Raw genomic sequence first — 21,262 nt, 5'->3', positions numbered from 1 at the left:
TACAGTGAAAATTTCAGGGAAACTTAATCAAACTGCATCATCTGAACCATAGCTTAAAATATCTTTAACTGTAAATCCAACGGTTTGGATTTACATGTATATGTGTCACACAATATGCTTGATATATTGGGAAACAAACTTGAAAAAATAGTGCAAAATATTGTCCAATGTGAACGAAATCTGTCCTATTTCACCCGGCCATTTAGTTTTACAAGAATACAGGTTGTAATGGTACTAAGGGGACTTTATGGATGCAAACAGTAATCAAACACACTTGAAGGAGATGAGCAAAAAGGCAATGACATCAGGTGTCTAAAATACTTCTCAGATATGATCATTAATATGATCTGATATGTAATTCTCTCCATCGTAAAAACTAAACGTCAAATTTTGTCAGTAATTGGACATTTGGTAATACTTACTATCATATAAAACAAACCATCGGGCAGACTGAATGCCGGTCGCGGATTAGAAGCCATGTTCATCATTAACCTTTAGCTTGTGGCTAAATGTATAATTTTTGGGGAATCCAGAACAATTGGCCAACATTTTATTCTGATTGCACTACTTTGTCTAGTTGTTCTACAATATTGCTATCAAAGAATAAACTCAGCACGACACCACTTTCGTTGCTCTAATTTAATGTTATGATTTGGGATTGTTGTTAGTCGCACTTGTAAATCTCTTCAGATTATCTGACTATACAAGATCAACTGAATAAAAGATCACAGGATAAACTGAATAAATGATGAGATGATTAAATTATAAACGGAATCAATTATAAACTGACTAAATGAATCAATTACTCAATTATAAACTGACTTTATAAGTGATTAGCTGAATAATTAAGTGATAAGATGTTCAAATGTAGCCAGGAAAGAGAGAAAAGTGTTTCTTGGCACATTCACACAAATATTTCCAAACATGTCAGCTGCAGTGAAAAACACATGAAAATAAAAAACAGAATGTTTTGGACATTGCTAGAGCGTCTCTTTGGCCACTATTGTGTAAGTGTCCTAATTTATATTGAGTTGCATTCAGTATCCCAGGTGGTAGAGAAGCTTGCTCTGCAACTACTGGGCTTCCTGTTGCTGTTCATGAGTATGGAGGTGTGAACAGGAATGACCAACCCTGACCTGGCTGACTTGCTGCTGATTGCTATGGTTGGTTGGTGGACAACACCGTCAACACCTGTTGTTCATAATACGCTTATACTGTTTTGTATAGACATTTTGTGACCTCCGATCTCTGGGATTTCGATGACATTTACGATGGTGAAAGAAGGAAGAGAGAGGGAACGCTTCCTGGACATAACAAACAGGACAAGCAACAATAAAGAAGTGACGAAGAACAGAAGAAACCCACGTGGGTTAGAGGTTGGATTATACAAAGGTAACAATAGTTTAGCCTCCCATTCACAGCTTCTTACACTCTGGATTTGATTATTGTATTTAGTACATTTCTGTAGAAGATGTCTTCGCATCATCATTTTCAATTATTTATAATATATTACAACAAAACCTTAGATGATCATATAATTGAAAGGTAGCAGATTAAACGTTTAGTCGTATTGCCAGCTAAATAGTCTTTGTCTTTAAATAAACACTACTGGATTATATAGACCCTTGTCTATAGTGTTGTCTATAAACAATTGTGCAATATAGATAGAATAGTGTCTAGTGGTGATGTGCTGGGCATCATTTCAGTTACATTTGACCTCACTGCAGGTTTTATAATTTATATATTTATTTTTATTTCAGGTTTGTTTTAAACTATCCTTAGCATCAGATATAAATCTAAACCACAACTGATGTATTCTTTCTTAGAAAAAGATACTAAAACTGGCCTATGTTGGTTGATTTTACGCAAAGAACTTCCTTGGCGAGCGTGTCCAATGCATTGTTTACCTGCATTGTGCACTGCACCTATACTCGCAAGTAGTTACTAAGAAGGGCTTAGCTTCTTATCAGGTGCTGAGCTATCGATGTGAACAATGCATTGTTAACCTGCATAGTTCAAAATCCCAAACTGCGATTATACTCGTAAGTACAGTAGTTACTATGAAGGGCTTAGTAAGTCGATTGCTCAGCTTCTTATTAGGTTCTGAGCTATCGATATGAACAATGCATTGGTAACCTACATAGTTCACAATCCCAAATCGCACCTATACTCGTAAGTAGTGACTAAAATGGGCTTGGTAAGTCGATAGCTCAGCTGTGTGTGTGTGTATGGTAAGTGTGTGTAGTAAGCGTGTGTGTGTGTGTGTAGTAAGTTTGCATGGATGGGTGTAGATAGCGGGTATGGGTGTGTATGAAGCGTGTGTGTGTGGTAAGCGGGTGTTCAGTAAGCGGTTGTGTGTGTGTGTGTGTGTGAAGCGGATGTGTGTGTGTGTGTGCCTGCGGGAAACTAGGCTGATTCGGGAACGACTCCTCCACCGAGTTTCCGGTGAATCGATTCCGGTAGCGGTAAATCGCATCATGGAATGGACGCCATTGCACAGTTCTCAGCTGAGTCAGTCAGACTCAGTGGAGTTAGTGCTACCGGAAACTCGACTAAACAAACGAACGATTCGGGAACGACTCCTCTTGGCGAACTGAATCACGCAAACTGGGTCACGGAAACTAATCATTATATCCACCACCAGTGTGGACCCTGCACACTTTGGAATGTGCAAATGGTGGGCAGTGCAGATGTAGGGCCATGAACACTGGGCCGTGCACGCTTTGGGCTGTGCATGCTAACTAAATAACTGTGAAATAAATGAATTGGGGGAAAGGAACTTTGTCTTTGACTCCCTGAAGTACATGAACCACGACATGGAGGAGAAAGGGATTGTTGGCCGCGAATGTCTCCCGCTTGAGCCCCGCTGCTCGCTGCCGAGGGACCACCGCCTCGGCGCTGCAGGAGGCGGTGGTGCCTAAGCACTGACTGCTGCCGAGGCGGTGGTCCCTCGGCAGCGGGAAGCGAGGCTCCGGCGGGAGACAACCGCGGTCAACAATCGCGGGCAACAATCCCTTTCTCCTCCATGTCGTGGTTCAGTCTACTTCAGATTGATGTGGACGTGGAAGAACCAGAGACATCGGAGAACCCGACGCGGTCGTTTGAGATTCATAATATCGTCTGGAGGCTCACACAGCTTTTGGCCATGATAATATATATTATATGATATAGATATCTATGCATAATATGATATTATTTAGCTATAGAGCTCCAGGACTCCTGTGTGTTCTAGAATATTTACAGAACACGGCTAAAGGCTGTGTGCGCCTCGCCATTGCGATACATCCACTGTAAACAGAGGCTACCGTAGGGTACCGTGGCTGCAAGCTGCTCAGGGCCCCACCCCCACCCTCCTCCTTGACCCGCCTCTCTCCTCCTCATTTGCATTAAAGCTACAAACACCGAAACGGCGCATTTGGGGAAAGCTCTGGTCACCAAAGAGCTGGTCAATATTGATGGGGAGGTTTTGGATGGGCGATGCCTTCCCTGGAAAGAAGAGCAGAGCAGTGTTGTCCAGATTGGGCTTCAAGTGGTGTGTCGACATCACTGAGAGATGCCAGCCAGCTAGCAGAGATTGGCGCCACAACCTGGTTTAAAGACAGAAGACAGAATTAGGTGAAAGGCAGAATTAGGTGTTGCATGCAAGTGTGTGTGTGTGTGTGTGTGTGTGTGTGTGTGTGTGTGTGTGTGTGTGTGTGTGTGTGTGTGTGTGTGTGTGTGTGTGTGTGTGTGTGTGTGTGTGTGCGTGCGTGCGTGCGTGCGTGTGTGTGTGTGTGTTGTGGAGTGTGAGATATCTGTGTTAAAAGTATGAGGTGATAGAAAGTCTAAAGAACACAGGGTGTTTAAGCTACTGCAACAGGAATTCCCAGTGGCAGATAGCTGCCCGATAACAACACTGCTTATCAGTTTCACTGGGTTCCTTGATCAATACCCGATTCATTTGAAATAAACTGCTCTCAATGTTCACTGTGGACCGAGGTGGTGGAGGACGTGGGGGTTGAGGAGGAGGTGCTGGAGATAGTGCTGGTGGTTGTTGATGGCGTAACTGCAGATGATGGCTGGGTAAAGTGGGTTTAAGCAACTGCGCCCTGATCACCAGAGCTCATTTGTTCAAAAGCAATCCGATCGGATTACATCTATCGGATTGGATCAAATATTAAAAAATGGATTCTGAAATCTGATAAAATAATTTAATCCAATCTTGGTTTAGATCTGAATCAAACCTTCAGTATTTGTTGTTCATAACTTTTTAGTAGGAATGGGATAACTTTGATCCCAAAAGTCAGGATTACCCTGATCCTAGCGGAAGTGCGGATTCAAGGAATAATCCACTCTTTTTTACATTGTAGCATGTACATTTATAGATATTTTACACTTCATTTGTAAAATATTAATAAATAGGCTAAATAAAATAATCCCCCATATAGCTGTCAATATCAAAAACAATATATTAAATTGTTATTGTCATTTCTTAGCACTGTATACAAATTCTATATAATTTGATAACTCTGAAGGTTTGTATCTGGATCAAGGTGATCAAATCCGCTTTGAAAAACTGGCCCAAATGTACGATGATCCTGGATAGCAAAAACCGACTTCTTCTGATGGCAAGAAAGTCATCTGGTTGGCATAGCAGACACACACACACAAACACACACACACACACACACACACACACACACACACACACACACACACACACACACACACACACACACACACACACACACACACACACACACACACACACACAGACAAACACAAGCATATGCACCACACCACCGTCTGGATCTTGGATATCAAAAAGCGTCTGAACTGAATAATTAGGCAGTGCAAATAGATTTTACCATTGTCTATAAACGTGTATTCATTAACCCTACTGTGTAAAGATGTTGTTTTAGATGTTTCCTCAAGTGTAAATCAATCCTCTTCTTGCTAAAGAATGAGGAACTTGAGACTGAAACCGGGTCAATCTTTATGGTTAGAGTTCTAATGACTCATTTAGATTCTCAGAAAGAAAAAAAATGGCTGTGTCTTTTTTCATTTCTCTATCAGCATAAGCTTTGCAGGTGGCCTCCTCTCTGGCCCCCTGAATTTAAGCACATATCCCAGGTACAGACGACAGGGTGCAGTGAAACGACATACACCCCACCTACAGAAGACGCTGTGCAGCGAACCAACATATACCCCAGCTTCACACGACCGGGCGCAGTGGACATATAGCTCAGTCACAGACTACTGCGGATGAAGACGATGGCTCCCCTAAACGTTGCTGTGCTCCTCTTCCTTGGAATCCAAAGCTCAGGTAATCATTTGTTAACAAATGCCCGGTTGAAATCCTGTTTCTTCTTGATCTTGATAACTTCTATATTGTTGTATTGCATCTTGATGTGTAATGATGTTGAGGATGTGTTTGTTCATATAATGAGATGAGGGAGTTGTGGTCTCTTTTGCAGCTTTGACCACTGAATTCAAGATGAATGGAGCGCCCAAGCATTCTAAGCATCTAGTGAGTGATGATTTGTTGGTTCTTAGTCATTTTAAAGCAGGATTTAACAAAACAGATCTGTAGATAACGTGTGCTGTTTTACAGGGACTTTACTTGCATGATCCTTCGATGGTCAAAAGGATAGAAATCTTACTTTGATTTTCGGTGTATCAATAATGGACTGAAGAAAATATATTTATCCTCAGGGTGCAATATAAATGTGTGACTTAATACATTTTGTTTGTCATACATTATAACTCATTGGCAGAAATAACTATATATTGCAGCATCATTCCAAATACACTAGAAACAAATTAACATAAATATTTTATATACATTTAGACTAAAACAAATACCTTAAAGTCTGACTATATAATCTGATGGAAATTTAACACAATATTCTAAGTTAGAAATTATACAATTACAATGTCGTTTTTCTTCCGTCCTCACATATAGGATGCAAAATGTGTACCTCTCCTATACATTAAGTCTATATATAGTAAACACATGTTCGTCAGGATGGGATTTGCTAAAAAAGAATAATATGAGTCTACACTGTCTTGGCCTTGCTCTGACCTGCTCACATAACAAATATTGCAGTATAAATAGTGTTATCACAGTATTCAGGCATTGTATTCTTTCAGTCCCTATCACACACTGTTCATCTGGTTCACCAATATTGAATCAGCTATTGAACACATTCCCAAAGCAACTATTTCAGTTCCAAGATTACTTCGTCATACTTTGAGGAATTAAATACAATTGTGAAAAATAAAATTCACCGCTGTGACTGATTGACACACAACTATGAGAGACACAACATTGATTTCCAATTTAGGATTAAATAGAAATCATTGATCCTGTATAAACATTGTGATGTATTATTCTCCATATTAAGCCCTTGGGTAAGAAATGTTGAGACATCACTAAGATAAGTAAAACAGAATAATGCATATATATATTCTGTTCATGTTATTAAACATACTATGATAAAGAGTAAATTGGTTTTAACATTAGACCCTGTGGGATTGTAATGTTGTAAAATAATAGAATTCAACAATATAATAACTATCTCTGTCATATTAATATGTCTTCTTTAGACTGGGGAGGTTTGCGAGGACTGCAGTGAAATATTCAACCTGGTGGTTGACATCCTTACCAACGCGGACATCCAGGTGGGTGAAACAGTCTCACAATAAAGTACCTGGAGAACACAAAGTTTACTATTTTATATTATTCATCAATCCAAATATGTCTGGAAAGATAGGCTCTAGTTAGCATCTGCATTTGGACCAGTTCCAAATAAGTAGCATTAGGGAAAGTGGTATCAGTTCCGAATATCTACAAAAAATATAAAAACCTGTTGGAATTCAAACACACACACAGACATGTATTTGTGGCTGTAACCTTCTGATACTTCCCCTTTTATACGGATCAGTTCACATTTTGTAGAACGGATTGGAGAAGTGATAAAAGCGATGAACAATACAGATATGATAGAGCGGATTGCGAATGGTTATAATAAAGAAGATATAGTGTATGATACAGGAGATATATGATTCAGGCATGATAAAGGATATGAAGGTAATGAAAAATAACCCCACGCCTGCAGAGGAAGATGATGGACAACCTTGAGGTTTTGTGTGATTACTTGCCAAACCCCGGCAGATCTGGCCAGATCTGCCGCCAGCAGGTGGAGCAGATCTTGCCAATTGCAATCAATTTCATCACCAATTCAGTGGTAAGTTCAAAACTTTTTTTCTAAACGAAATGACATCTCGGATCATCTTAGTTCATGTAGTTAGTCTTGTCCCCCATTTGCTTCTCTTTTGTGTTGAAATTGCGTTGGAGTCCAGACCCATCTTTACCAATATATGCCACTGCTCATTCCTTATCACATTCTGTACAGCAACCAGAGCAAGTGTGCTCTTTCCTTGGGCTATGTGGCTCGCACTTAGAGGACGGCCATGAGAGGAAGCTGATCATAGATATCCAGGAGAGTGTGAGGGCCGCCATCGAGGCTCTGGACCTGAGTGACATGCCATGGGCAGGAGAAGACAGCAAGCTCACGGTACAGTGGATACAAGTGTTCAATCCCTTGCTTTCATCCCAAATAATCAACTCAAGCCCTCTACTGTTAACACAAACACAACTGTAGTATCAACAGTAACACTACAGTAGTAACACTCTACTGTAGTATCAACACAAACACTCTACTGTATAATCAACCCCTTCAACTTTAATGTAGTAAAAACTAGTGCTGTCAGTTAAACGCGTTATTAACGGCGTTAACGCAAACCAATTTTAACGGCGGTAATTTCTTTATCGCGCGATTAACACAATTTATTATTTTTAATTTTCATCGTTTAATTGCACTTTAGGCTTTTTTTTTGTATCGCCCTGTTTTGATCAGTATATGCCAATGTTGTTCTCAATAAAAAAACATTTGCACAAGGCAAGCCGATGCACTTCTCCAAGTTGATAAGAGCATTATAATTAGAACAATTAATGGGACAAAGAAATCAAGGGATATTTAGCATAGAAAAAAGATTTGCGATTAATCGCGGTTACTCGCGAGTAATCGTGAGTTAACTATGCCATTAATGCGATTAATCGCAATTTAATATTTTAATCGCTTGACAGCACTAGTAAAAACCCTTAAACTCTACTGTATTATCAACACAATCATTCTACTGTAGTACCAACCATAACACTAATGTAGTACAAACACTGCAGTAAACACTAAATACTGTATTTACATCACTACTGTAGTACCAACACTACTGTAGTACAAACACTCTACTGTAGTATCAACACTACACTGTAGTATCAACACAATCATTCTGCTATAGTATCAACCCTTAGACTCTACTCTAGTAACATTCGACTGTCGTAACACAAACCCTCTGCTAAAGTTTCAACACAAGCACCACTGTAGTAACATAAACCCTCTATTGTAGTTTCAACACAAAACTCTTCTTTAGTATCAACAAACACTTAGAAGGCCTAGCTATCCGTGGGCTTGTATTGTATCAAGGTAGGAACGGGTCGGTCTTGTTTTTCAGGGCGCGTCCTCCATTCAATGCACCTACTGCCTGGTCATTATGGATGCTTTGCAGAAGATGTTCCCAAAAGAAAAGACAGAGGTAAGAGGTTGTCTGTTGTGGGCAGACAACAAAACACAAAGAACATTCTTCCATTCATAATCACACCAAAACCCACAATTACACATCGGGGGGAAAAGCATGCTTTGTCTTCCGACTGCATCCTCCCCGGTTTGGTATCACATGACTTGTTGTTGTTCATTGTGCCAGGCGGCAGTGGTGGACATCATGCTAGCGGGGTGTGGCCTCCTCCCGGCCTCCTACACAGACAAGTGTGAGGCCCTTGTAGATTCTTTCGTCAAGACGGTGCTGGATACCCTGCTGAGTCACATTACACCCAAGACCATCTGTTCCCTGGTCCAACTGTGTTCAGTGCAGGAAAGAGCCCTCAACAGTGAGTCAGCAGAAAATGAAAAAACACACATCCCACATTTGTAAAGGTTGACGAAAGTTTGTTTGGTTACAATGCGCTGCGATGGTTAAGTTACCACGACACATGGTTCAAAATGATTGTTGTGATCCAACGCGCGTGTGTGTGTGTGTGTGTGTGGAACAGGGGAGGCGTTTGTGGACCCTTGCACTGTACAGAGCTTCAGATGCAGGGACTTAAGGAACGCAGTGAGATGTGGAGTAAGTATAAACAAAGTACTGTGTATACAAATTCCAACATTTTCAAAATTACCAAGTTCAAGAGTCTAAACTTTACTTTTCTGTCTGCAGACTGTGTCATTCTGTCAGAGATTTGCCTGGAAGTCCGCCCGAAAGACCCTTTTTAGATATGTTGGATGAATATGAATGTTTGTTTAAAGGGGACATATTATACCACCAGGTGTGAGTGTGATTAGCCTTACAAGCCGTTTCAAAAATTGTCCCCTTATGACATCACAAGTGGGCGTGTCCACCTAGATGTGTGCGAGATAGATCAGTCTACCAGCCTTCCCAGTGGACTGAAGTAAACGTTGCAGATTTTCGAAACGGCTTGTAATGGCTAATCAAACTCACACCTGGTATTATATGTCCCCTTTAAATCGTTTTCCTTTAGGCTGGGAATATGCCCCGACCTCAAACTCTTTCGTACAACAGATGACCTGTTGCAACTTCCATTTTCAAATATTGCTTCAGTCCTTAACAATATTGACTTATTTTACTGTTTGCACTTCTTTCACCTTTCACTATTGCTATTTTTTTTTAAGTTGATATGATTCAGTCTTGTGATTTTTTACCTTAAATAAAAAGATATTTTGTGACCTCTTAGACTAATCTGAGCTGCAGCATATTCCGGCGTTGAGAAGGAATGTTTTACCTCCGTCTGAGAAGCTTAATGTGTTTTAATGGCATAGTATTGCATGAAGCATTAAAATTTGATTGCTGTCCCAAATTCTATTTTTCCAGTTGTTTGTTTCCCCCATTACTTAACAATCGTACAAAACTGTGTTCAAACACGCACCATGCCAGCAACAAAACACTTGTACATTGTATGCTTGACACACAATGAAAGTGGATCATGTAGAAATTATTGCAAGACAAGGAAGTTTAACAACTTACTGAGTTGAAACGGCAGTTAACCTCAAGGAAGTGTTGAACCAGAAACGCTTCAGGTGAAACCCTTCCTTAATTTAGTAGACAACATTATACAAAGTAGCCAAACATTAATGAAGACATAACAAGTTAATATGTTAGAATTTAAGTTCCCCCGAGAGCAGATAAAACTCAAACCCCACATGTACAAGTTGAACCAATTATTCTGAACAGACTACCGGTACATTTAAATAAGAGTCCTGGTTTGCTTTCTGTGACGACCAGGTTTTTGTATTGATACATTATAGCTAGTATATCTACACACAGAAGATACTGTAATATCATGTATAAATCCAAAGACGGTACGAACGTAGTGATCAGAGGGACAAACGACAAACATAGGGTAGGATATTTTATTCAGATAGCAACCGTGTTGGACAGCACAACGTTGGATACATTGGGGAAGACAGTGTTGGGGGGGGGGGGGGGGGGGGGGGGGTGGCCAATTTACATTCTGGGGATTCCGGCCGCGCCACACGAGAAGGGCAGAATGTTAGAAAGGCACTTTTACTAATGTCATTATCCACACCAGTAGACATGTCTGTAACAGCAACAAATACTGAGATAAAAAAAAGGGTGGTGGAACAACAGGAACCCACAGAGAAGCATGTAAACGGGCTGGTTTCTCTGTACAACACCAGCCAATCTGCTTCAGTCTGTCGGAGGGATCCACATGTGGAAAGGTTTTTTTTGTTTGAGAGACTTCCTGTGGTGTTCGAGATACCCATCGACCCGTGGAATGCTCGGCAACACGTTACCTCACACAGTCACTCATTGTGGGGCCGAGGACTCGAACACCAAAGACGTCAGGGGCCACTGCACGCACATCACACTGACGACACCTTCCCCACCCTCAATATAATACAGTGGAATACAGCCCGACACGGACGTGTGGGCGGCAGACTCGTGGTGTCGTTTAACAAAATACAACATTCACCTCTGTACACGGAAGGAGTCAGACGTCATACTGCGCTGTAGTTATTTAACCTCCCCCGCACCCAAAAGATCCCAACGGTGCTCTTTTCAACTACTAAATGCAGCGCTACGACGAAAAACTACAAAAATATTCCCTAGATTTAGCAAAAACGGGACGCCGACTCAAACTCAGGTATTCCCCCACCTACAGCAGCCATCTTGTAGTCAACCACGCGCAGGCCAACCCACGCTCAAAATGGAGATAAGACAGCAACCACTACAGCTGCTGCATCCTGAGGAAGCAAGTCTCTCAGCGTGAATATAGGTACCAGAGCCGAAAGAAGAACAACTAAAGACAGTCTCACACAAACACATACGCACTACGAACCCTGCCCCCCTCTCCTCCTGACCAACATTAAGGACAGTTTTAGTGTTCCGGTTCTTTGCTCTAAAAGGCCTTAAGGGTGGTGCCCTGCAGGCTGCGCCGGGTTTCTCTGTAGCTACACCCGTACTCACAGCTCTGCAGGCCACGATTGTCTACAACGTGGTCCGATAGGCCAGCGGGACGGTACTGAGCACATTTTGCAAACATTCACATCACGTCGATAAATATAGTAAAAGGGTGTGCGGCGATCCATGTGAGCACCCAGAGACTAATATTAGCAGCTTCTCAGTTCTCTGTAAAACTTCTCCTTTGTGTTTACAGCTGCTGCAACATCCACTATCGTGTTCATAACTTCTACAGTTGGCCTCTCTCAAACTCCTTGGGGGGGGTGTAGATGGGTGCTAGCTTTAGCACGCTAGCATGTGCAGATTGAAGCCGCCAGACCATTAACTGCCTTTCCTCTAAGAAAGAGGTATTTGGGGTATAAATGTCATGTTTCTGTTATGGCTAGAAACTTTTAAAAAGCTTGTGATGGGTGACCAACCAATTGCAATTATCAAAAGGGGACAAGGATTTTCTCCTGCTCACAAGTATTGCCCATGACCGTTGTTGAGAGAATCCCTGTCCATTAAACAAGTCACAGTGTCCTCATACTGGAGCTCATTCTCATGTATGATGCCTGCGCATCCAGCGTAAAAGGCTTAAATCAGGGACAAAACGCTACTTGTGGTTGGGGAAAAAGCATGGGTGCTCTTGCTCCCTTCTGGGTGGAGGTCTACACAATCTTTACGGCGACCTCCATCTTTGAAAGAAGAACAGAGTGGAGTGTAACACGACAGCAGTGAGCATTTGGGAACACTGCAAGCCAATAAAGAGAGAGCAACATAATCTTGCATCAGACAAGATTACAGTTATTATGTAATCGGTTTGGAAGTCAGCTAATGTGATATGAACCGGAAACCGAGAGAGCAAGCAGGCTTCTGAAATATGGCATAAGCCTGCTGTAACAACAGGAGAAGTAAAAAAAACACTGCTGCACAAACATAGATTATCGTTATTTACCGGCCCTCTGACCAGTATTTGGCCCTGACACTTTCGGGTTTATTTCATAGAATGATGTTAACGTTTAATACAAGTTAAGCGCAAATAATCAACGCTTTCCCCACTATATAAATATAAATCATAATGCAATTGAACCCAGTGGCACTACCTCTATCAAGTTCATGTATCATCTATAATAGGTTATTATTATTATTGTTGTTGTTATTTTGCGATCGAACCTTCCGTTGCCTTCTCTTTAAAAAAAAAAGGGGAAGTACAGCACACAGTAGTGAGTGCTAGGGACCAGGCCGGGAGGGGGGGAGGGTTGAGAGAATGGAAAGGAACACGGGAGGAACAACAGCACCCCCTAGTGGGTGGAGATCACACAAACCGGTGTGAGGCTGGGAGAGGACCCGTACTCAGTACTTGAGCTTCTTGGGCACCTCCCAGGAGAAGTCCTCCCGTCCGAAGTGGCCGTAAGCTGCGGTGCACTGGTACATGGGCCTCTTCAGCTTCAGCTCCCTGGAGAAACAGAGCCAGCACAGCAGTAGTTGGAGTAGTGTGTTCACCCTCCCCTCACTGACCGAGTCGCCCTCACATGCTTCCATTGATTTTGAAAATATAAATTAAAACGGTATGATGGTACTCGTTTGAATATGTGTGATAAGTTGAAATAACCTTAAAGAATATTCATTTTCAAATGATCCAATAATGAAGCACTTGGTTAAATCCTGGCTTATGGATCATGGACCATCACAGGAAACCATACCTGACAATGACACCGGGACGCAGGTCAAAGTTCCTCTTGACGATGTCCAGCAGCTCCCTCTCACTGCGGTCGGACGTCCCATAGTGGAAGATGGAGATGGACAGAGGGTGGGCCACCCCAATAGCATACGCCACCTGGAGCACATCAACAACACACACACACACACAACGGACATGGCAGAAACACCATGCCAAAGGTCATGAGGTTCTTCAGCAGGCCCACTGTAGCAGCATTATCACACCCCCAGGGCCGAAACTAGACATCCATCCATCTATCTCCATCCATCCATCTATCTCCATCCATCCATCCATCCATCCATCCATCTATATCCATCCTTCTATATCCATCCATCCATCCATCCACCTATATCCATCCATCCAACCATCCACCTATATCCATCCATCCATATACATCCATCCATCCATCCATTTATATCCATCCATCTATATCCATCCATCAATCTATATCCATCCATCCATCTATATCCATTAGAGCTTTGACTCCGAACTTCGTTATTCGAATATAATTCGAATATCGAAAAATAAATCAAAATTCGAACGAATATTAGGCAGCCCTTAATATTTGAACCTGCTATGGGCAGGCCAAGAGGGAAAGACGTCGGAGAACCCGACGCAGTCTATTCATAATATTGTAATGACCACGGAAGAGGCAGTGAATGAAGTATTGATTAGACAGCGATTTATTAGAAACCTAATAAACCGTTGGAACACGCAAGACCGGTAACCATAGCAACGCGGTAAACAAACCTCGCGAAGCCCAATCCAGGTCTTACTGAAGGCATTTAATGGTCAAAATATTATTAATAAATATTCAAATATATTCGAACATTCATATTAATAAACAAACAAACTTCGAATATGAGTTTTGGGCAAAAGTCAAAGCCCTAATATCCATCCATCCATCTATATCCATCCATCCATCCATCGATATCCATCCATCTATATCCATTTATCCATCTATATCCATCCATCTATATCCTTCTATATCCATCCATCTATATCCATTTATCCTTCTATATCCATCCATCCATCCATCCATATCCATCCACCTATATCCATCCATCCATCCATATCCATCCTTCTATATCCATCCATCTATATCCATTTATCCTTCTATATCCATCCATCCATCCATATCCATCCAGCTATATCCATCCATCCAGGGGGCCGTTACCTGCACCAGGACCCGCTTGCAGAGGCCCGCCTTCACCAGGGACTTGGCCACCCAGCGGGCTGCGTAGGCAGCCGAGCGGTCCACCTTGGTGTAGTCCTTCCCCGAGAAGGCCCCGCCGCCGTGGGCCCCCCAGCCCCCGTAGGTGTCCACGATGATCTTGCGACCGGTGAGGCCGGCGTCGCCCTTGAGGTGCCGGAGAGACCGCAATGGTGTTTGTTGAGACTACATTCATACCATCATTCATGGCTCGCTTTGTTTTTCTCAACTGAGGGGTTAGTTTTCTTAAGACGTGTTTAGATCATTGTTAATTAATGATAAGCATCAGAAAATGAATGGTCATGTTTGAAACTCCAAACCTTCCCCTACCATTTAAGTCATAGGCTATCAGTAGAATGGAGGTTATGAATGGGTGTTCTAGAGGAGAGGATGGACAGTATTTCGATTTCAGACAGTCTTTGCAGCATTGGTCAGGGTGGTAGAGCGGGTTGACTGGCAACTGGAAGGATGCTAGTTGGATCCACAGCTCCTGAGTCCCTGCATATGGTTGACACCGCCGTTGGTGGGTGAATGTGTGTATGAATGGATGAATCGTTGGGCATTAACGTGTAAAGCGCTTTGAGTGGCCACTGGTGAGGGAGGCGCTGTATGCACGCAGCCCGTTTGCACGCGTGCAGACCACAGTCACCTGCGGGCCTCCGATGACGAAGCGCCCGCTGGGCTGCAGGTGGTAGACGGTGTCGTCGTCCAGGTAGGCCGGGGGCACCACCGCCCGCACCACGCGCTCCTTCAGGGACGCCCGCATCTCCTCCAGGGAGACGACCTCGTCGTGCTGCACCGACACCACCACGGTGTGCACGCGCAGGGGCAGCATGGCCCCGCGGTCCTGCCTGTACTGCACCGTCACCTGATGGAGGAGATCACACACACACACACACACACACACACACACACTCTATAACCCCGGCGATAGGAATATAGCTATAATTATAGCTTTCTCCATTCACACTGAAGTTTCCTGTAGCAGACGCTTTTATCCACCAACTACCAGGCCCTCCTCCCCGCCTCCTCTTCCTCCCTGATGCACCTCCTCGTTCCCCTCTCTGCATCTCGTCCTCCTTGCTGTACCCCCTCCTCTTCCCTCATGTACGTCGTCCTCCTCCTCCCTATTTTTCCTCATACACTTCCTACCTCCTATACATCCTCCTCCCGGCTGTATCTCCACCTACTCCTAGCTCCTGTGCATCCTCTGCCACCCTGCTTTACCTCCTCCGCCCCGCTATACCTCCTCCCTGCTGCAACTCCAACCTATTTGCTTTTCCTCCTCATCCCTGCTGTATCTCCTCCTCCTCCTCCTCTGTGCTGTACCCCCTCCTCCTCTTCCTCCTCCCTGCTGTGCCGCCTCCTCCTCTGTGCTGTACCCCCTCCTCCTCCTCCTCCTCCTGTGCTGTACCCCCTCCTCCTCCTCCTGTGTTGTACCCCCTCCTCCTCCTCCTCCTCTGTGCTGTACCCCCTCCTCCTCCTCCTCCTGTGCTGTACCCCCTCCTCCTCCTCCTCCTGTGCTGTACCCCCTCCTCCTCCTCCTCCTGTGCTGTACCCCCTCCTCCTCCTCCTGTGCCGTTTCCCCTCCTCCTCCTCCTCCTCCTCTGTGCTGTACCCCCCCCTCCTCCTCCTCCTCCTCCTCTGTGCTGTACCCCCTCCTCCTCCTCCTCCTGTGCTGTACCCCCTCCTCCTCCTCCTGTGCCGTTTCCCCTCCTCCTCCTCTGTGCTGTACCCCCTCCTCCTCTGTGCTGTACCCCCTCCTCCTCCTCCTCCTGTGCTGTACCCCCTCCTCCTCCTCCTCCTCCTGTGCCGTTTCCCCTCCTCCTCCTCCTCCTCTGTGCTGTACCCCCTCCTCCTCCTCCTCCTCTGTGCTGTACCCCCTCCTCCTCCTCCTCCTCCTCTGTGCTGTACCCCCTCCTCCTCCTCCTCCTGTGCTGTACCCCCTCCTCCTCCTCCTCCTCCTGTGCTGTACCCCCTCCTCCTCCTCCTCTGTGCTGTACCCCCTCCTCCTCCTCCTCCTCCTCTGTGCTGTACCCCCTCCTCCACTTCCTCCTCCCTGCTGTGCCTCCTCCTCCTTCTCCTCCTCCTCCCCCTCCTCCTCCTCCTCTGTGCTGTACCCCCACCTCCAGCTTGCTGTTCCTCCTCCTCCTCCTCCTCTTCCACTGTACTGTACCTGGGTTTTGGAGTCGGGCCGTAGCCAGGGCAAGGTTCCATTGCGGCGCAGCTCAGCCATCTTGGCGTTGAGTTTGTGAGCCAGAATGATGGTGAGGGGCATGCATTCCTCTGTCTCATCGGTGGCATAGCCGAACATCAGACCCTGCCGTGATGTAGGAGACCCTTGCTTTAATCAAACAACACACGCCAAATACACCAGAGAATGAACTTATTCAAAAGTTAGCTCCTTCTGACCTGGTCTCCAGCCCCGACGTCCTCCTCCTTGCGGTCCAGATGGACTCCCTGAGCGATGTCGGGGGATTGCTGCTCCAACGCAACCAGGACATTGCAGGTCTTGTAGTCGAAGCCTTTGGGATGAAAACATTAAGAGATCTGCTTTGGTTACATCCACACCAGGGTGCGGCATTTGGACAACACATGTGGTTAAACGTAACTCTGACGGCCAACACCAGCCCAGCTCACTGTACCTTTGGAGGAATCATCGTAGCCGATGTGCTTGATTGTCTCTCTCACGATCTTCTGGTAGTCCACGTGAGCCCTGGATGTGATCTCCCCGGCCAGCAGGATCATGCCCGTCTTCGCCACCGTCTCTGAGGAAACAAACACACATAAGGAGGTCAAGGTGAACTACCACTATGGGTCACTTTTCTACACTCATTAGTTTATTGTGATGTCATCAGCTCACAAGTTCCAAGGTGCAAACAGACATATGGCCATTCATTGATAATGTAGTCCTATACCTATTATCTTGCTTTGAACTACAATATACTTTTGCCTTAGCATTGGTGCTGCATCGTTGAAATATTCAAATCACAATATGAAATCTCTTCACTACCACATTAACAGTTTGTATTCATTGCAAACTGCACCATGTGTTACACTAACTGTTTTTAATCATTGTTTACGTGTTGTTTAAAGACCAAAGAATAGTAATCCATTCAACGTGAACACTGCTCAAACAGAAAAGTGTTGAGTGTGATTTAAGTGCCAGTTCATTAGATTAGTGTTTTCTCCCTGGGACTGAGGACGGCATAGAGCTGATTACCAAAATCTTATCTCCAGTACATCACAGCGCCTAGAGCTTCTTTCAATCCACTTTCCTCATGGAAACTAAATCCCAGACTCTCACCAAAGATTTAATCCGGACTTTGCTTTCATACATAGGTTTAATTAATGTAAATACAAGAAGTAAATTACATAGTACATTAGATTGAATACATTGTAGATCATCTACTCCAAAATGTGTGATACCATCCTTTCTCATTACTGTGGATTGTTAACTCCTTTCTTTCACTTGAGAGGATCCATGTTTTCCACTTTTTTTATTTACTTATCTAGAAATAATCTCAATCAAATGACTGCAGTCTGTTCAGACTGAATCTCGGCCTCAGCCTTGGAACCAGACGAGTCTGCAAGCTCACATTTTACCGCTCTGATGGGTTGTGGGTCTATCAAATTGCGTCTATGATTTTAGTCTATGTCCCCGTTGATATTGCCTTTTTGAAATTGAAATGAACTAGGGGTATCCAGTCTTGTACTCATTTGCGAGTGAGTCTGGCGATTTTAGGCACGGGTCCCTAGGGCTGGACAACACATTTGTAGTGGGTCATGTGTCCAGCCGTTATTTCTCCTCGGGGTGACCCAGCAGGCGTGACTTGATGACCCTGATACAGCCACAGCCAGAGCAATGGAAGTCACACACCTGATCTGTGCTTATCATCATTCAAAAGATTGCAGGCCTGGTCTAAAAAAAAAAAAAAACTTGGGGTCACCAAAGAGCTGAGCTACAGCTGTGCTAAAAGCAGATAAAAATGGCGTGCAGAAGTTATGTTACTCTTATGTCACGTTCGTGTGAGGGTCTGGCCAGTTCTCAGCTCCAAAGTCCAAAGTCGAAAGAACATCAAAAATTACTCTTATCTTCGGACCTACTATGGACAAGGACATTTATTATTTTTCTATGACGGATATTACTGATATAACTGCTGCCCTCTAGTAAACCATGTCTGGACCGTCCTGTATCACTGAATATCAAAGATCACTGGTTCATAGTTTGATATGCTTTGAAATGGGAATCATTGACTAGGGACTTCACTACATTATGACGGTCATATGAGGATCCTGGCACACTGAAACAATAACAATCTTCTTTACCTTGGGCTGAATTCCATGATGCAAATGACAGGTAATTATTAAGTTTGTTCCTTTCCCTCCGGATCCTTTGCAACATAACTCTTGGTAGCAGGTCAACAAAACATGTCTGTGTGTAAGTTTGCTTTGTTGTATTGTTGGTTCCTGTAATATCTATTGCCAACGATAGATAACTACAATATACGTAGGCCTTAGCATTGGTGCTGCATTGATTAAATATTCAAAATCACATTATGAAATCTCTTCACCACCACATGAACAGTTTGTATTCATTGCAAACTGCACCATGTGTTACACTAACTGTTTGTAATCATTATTTAGGCGTTGTTTAAAGACCAAGGAATAGTAATCAACGTGAATACTGCTCCAACAGAGTAGTGTTAAGTGTGATTTAAGTGCCAGTTCATTAGACTAGTGTTTTCTCCCTGGGACTGCAAATGCCATAAACACAGCAGGAAATACAATGACAGACTTCAAAAACAACGACTACTACTACTACTACTACTACTACTACTACTACTACTACTACTAGTACTTCTTCTTCTTACAGGCTTCAAACACAATACCATTTACTACATGCCGACTCTAGTTCTTCGGGTTTGACAGTCAAGGACTCTGAAAAGCAGCCGTGTGTTTACTGACCACATGCTACTTTAGCGTCAGGATCCTGCTTGAGGTGGGCGTCCAGAACCGCGTCACTGATTTGGTCACAAATCTTATCTGTGAAGCGACACAAAGAGGCAGGGATAAGTTCCTACTAACAGGCAAAAAGATTACAATGGGATGGAACAGACAATGCAATATACTTGCCAGAACCACAAGATTTTATCTGGTTATGAAGTATAACAAGAATGGTACCAGAACCATTTTCTGGAAACAAATAATGTAATATATAACACATTCCCAGAAGAGGGACACTGGACATACTTATTATCTGATATACTGGAATGGTTGTCACTGGACTCAGTGATTGTTTTACTGTATTGGTAACTACATCATTAAAAAAGTGTATTAACAGGATTTGGAGGGCTGTGACTTAACAACCCCAATCACTGTTAGAACTTAAAAAGAAACACATATAACTTGTTAGACAATAATAGTTCAGGCAGATTTCCTAACGTTAAGCTTATAACAAAAACAGATTCTGACGTGTGTGTGTGTGTGTGTGTGTGTGTGTGTGTGTGTGTGTGTGTGTGTGTGTGTGTACAAAGCTTGTTCGCACACCAGAGGGACTAGGTAAACGAGGTGTGTGTTACAAGTATTTCGTCGGGTTTTCAGACTATTACCATTATAATAACTAAAGCCCTTCAAACTGTGGCGCATGCGTAGAGCACAGCGTCAGCCCATGTGATCCACATGTTATGATGCTGGATTATGATGTTCTGGGCAGAGAGCTCCTACCTCGGATGAACTTATTGCTTTCCTGGCTTGCTAGTGCTACCTAGTAATAGTAAGAGTGTATATGACTACTAATGTACGTATTTATAGTTAGGATGTGCCACACTACTAGTGTACCACCTAGTTGTGGTTAGGATTGTCATCACTACTAGCGTACCTAGTAATTGTGTATCTACTAGTGTGGGGGGTGATTTAGCTAGATTGAACAAGAGCGTGTGAGTGTGTGTATATGAATCAAGCACATTGTTAAAAAAAAAAAAGGTCCACAATAGAGAACATGTGACTTCATAAGACATGCAGCCACCTGACTAGAGGTGGTTTAAACCAGTTAAATGTAATATGAAACTGGTTTAAAGCCTTCCAGGCTCGTGCTGGACAGTGGGCATATGGTAGGAGTTCATTTTTAATACAGTAAGCGGTTAGACGGGCTCACAGAGAAATGCTGAACAACACAACACACACCCATGCGTCCACACCGTGTTAGCTGTTAGCTAGAATTACACAAAAAAGCACAAGCACACCAGCACTCTCTGAACCCACACCTTCTGGGGACCGCGAGGAAGTGACAACATAACTCACCTGGATGACCTTCTCCAACAGACTCTGAGGTAAAAAGGAAACAGTCTTCATCATGAAGGGAGTTATAGCCGTTCATCTTCTGGAGGATTATTGTACGCTGCACCGGCTAGACACTAGCTTACTTAGGAGAGCACGCTGGGGTTCCTGGGGCTTAAAACGGCTTCCACTGTTGGTGCGGTTCGCTCCTTGTGATGATAAACTACCAACAAATTAGGTGTGAGTTAATAGATTGCCGGTGAAACGTTGAGTCAGTCTTGAGGCGTCAGTGTCCACGCCCACTTGTTTTCACTACAGCCAATGGTCGTGTTGGAAAAAGCCCATATGATCCTCGCCGAGGATGGATGCTGAACTCTACCGATATCCCGGTTTACCTTATCCATTTCCGGGTTTCTACTTCATTTGAGCTGTGCACGCCGGTTAACAGTCCCCGGAACGAGAACAACAAGAAC

At 43.7% G+C, this 21,262-nt stretch overlaps 2 protein-coding genes across 2 annotated transcripts; one reads left to right on the top strand and one right to left on the bottom strand.

Annotated features, from left to right (window-relative positions):
* The first annotated feature begins 5,063 nt into the window (after positions 1–5,063).
* Positions 5,064–9,988, top strand: LOC130381092 (prosaposin). Its single transcript, XM_056588520.1, has 9 exons — positions 5,064–5,305; positions 5,457–5,509; positions 6,589–6,663; positions 7,101–7,229; positions 7,398–7,559; positions 8,554–8,634; positions 8,803–8,986; positions 9,149–9,222; positions 9,313–9,988. The coding sequence occupies exons 1-9, from the start codon at positions 5,245–5,247 to the stop codon at positions 9,379–9,381; spliced, it is 888 nt and encodes a 295-aa protein (XP_056444495.1). The 5' UTR covers positions 5,064–5,244; the 3' UTR covers positions 9,382–9,988.
* Positions 9,989–10,491: 503 nt separating this feature from the next.
* Positions 10,492–21,190, bottom strand: mat2aa (methionine adenosyltransferase II, alpha a). The gene is made up of 9 exons (XM_056588519.1): positions 20,814–21,190; positions 19,479–19,556; positions 17,156–17,278; positions 16,923–17,035; positions 16,687–16,830; positions 15,160–15,378; positions 14,475–14,657; positions 13,281–13,414; positions 10,492–13,033 (listed from the first exon to the last, which is right to left on the bottom strand). Exons 1-9 carry the CDS (start codon positions 20,887–20,889, stop codon positions 12,931–12,933), a joined length of 1,173 nt encoding a protein of 390 aa, XP_056444494.1. The 5' UTR covers positions 20,890–21,190; the 3' UTR covers positions 10,492–12,930.
* Between the last annotated feature and the right edge of the window lie 72 nt (positions 21,191–21,262).

Source organism: Gadus chalcogrammus, chromosome 4 (assembly GCF_026213295.1).
Source record: "Gadus chalcogrammus isolate NIFS_2021 chromosome 4, NIFS_Gcha_1.0, whole genome shotgun sequence".
Taxonomy (NCBI): Eukaryota; Metazoa; Chordata; class Actinopteri; order Gadiformes; family Gadidae; genus Gadus; species Gadus chalcogrammus.
Note: the sequence above shows the minus strand (reverse complement) of the source record. Positions and strands in the feature narration are given on the sequence as shown.

What these genes read in the sequence shown, in the direction of transcription:
- LOC130381092 (XM_056588520.1), top strand. Translation starts at nt 5,245, where the DNA reads ATGAAGACGATGGCTCCCCTAAACGTTGCTGTGCTCCTCTTCCTTGGA. An exon ending in ATTTCATCACCAATTCAGTG is followed by an intron (nt 7,230 to 7,397) that starts GTAAGTTCAAAA and finishes CATTCTGTACAG; the next exon opens with CAACCAGAGCAAGTGTGCTC. An exon ending in TCCCAAAAGAAAAGACAGAG is followed by an intron (nt 8,635 to 8,802) that starts GTAAGAGGTTGT and finishes TCATTGTGCCAG; the next exon opens with GCGGCAGTGGTGGACATCAT.
- mat2aa (XM_056588519.1), bottom strand. Translation starts at nt 20,889, where the DNA reads ATGAACGGCTATAACTCCCTTCATGATGAAGACTGTTTCCTTTTTACC. An exon ending in TGACGCTAAAGTAGCATGTG is followed by an intron (nt 17,279 to 19,478) that starts GTCAGTAAACAC and finishes TTGTTTCCTCAG; the next exon opens with AGACGGTGGCGAAGACGGGC. An exon ending in GCAAGCGGGTCCTGGTGCAG is followed by an intron (nt 13,415 to 14,474) that starts GTAACGGCCCCC and finishes GATGTGCTCCAG; the next exon opens with GTGGCGTATGCTATTGGGGT.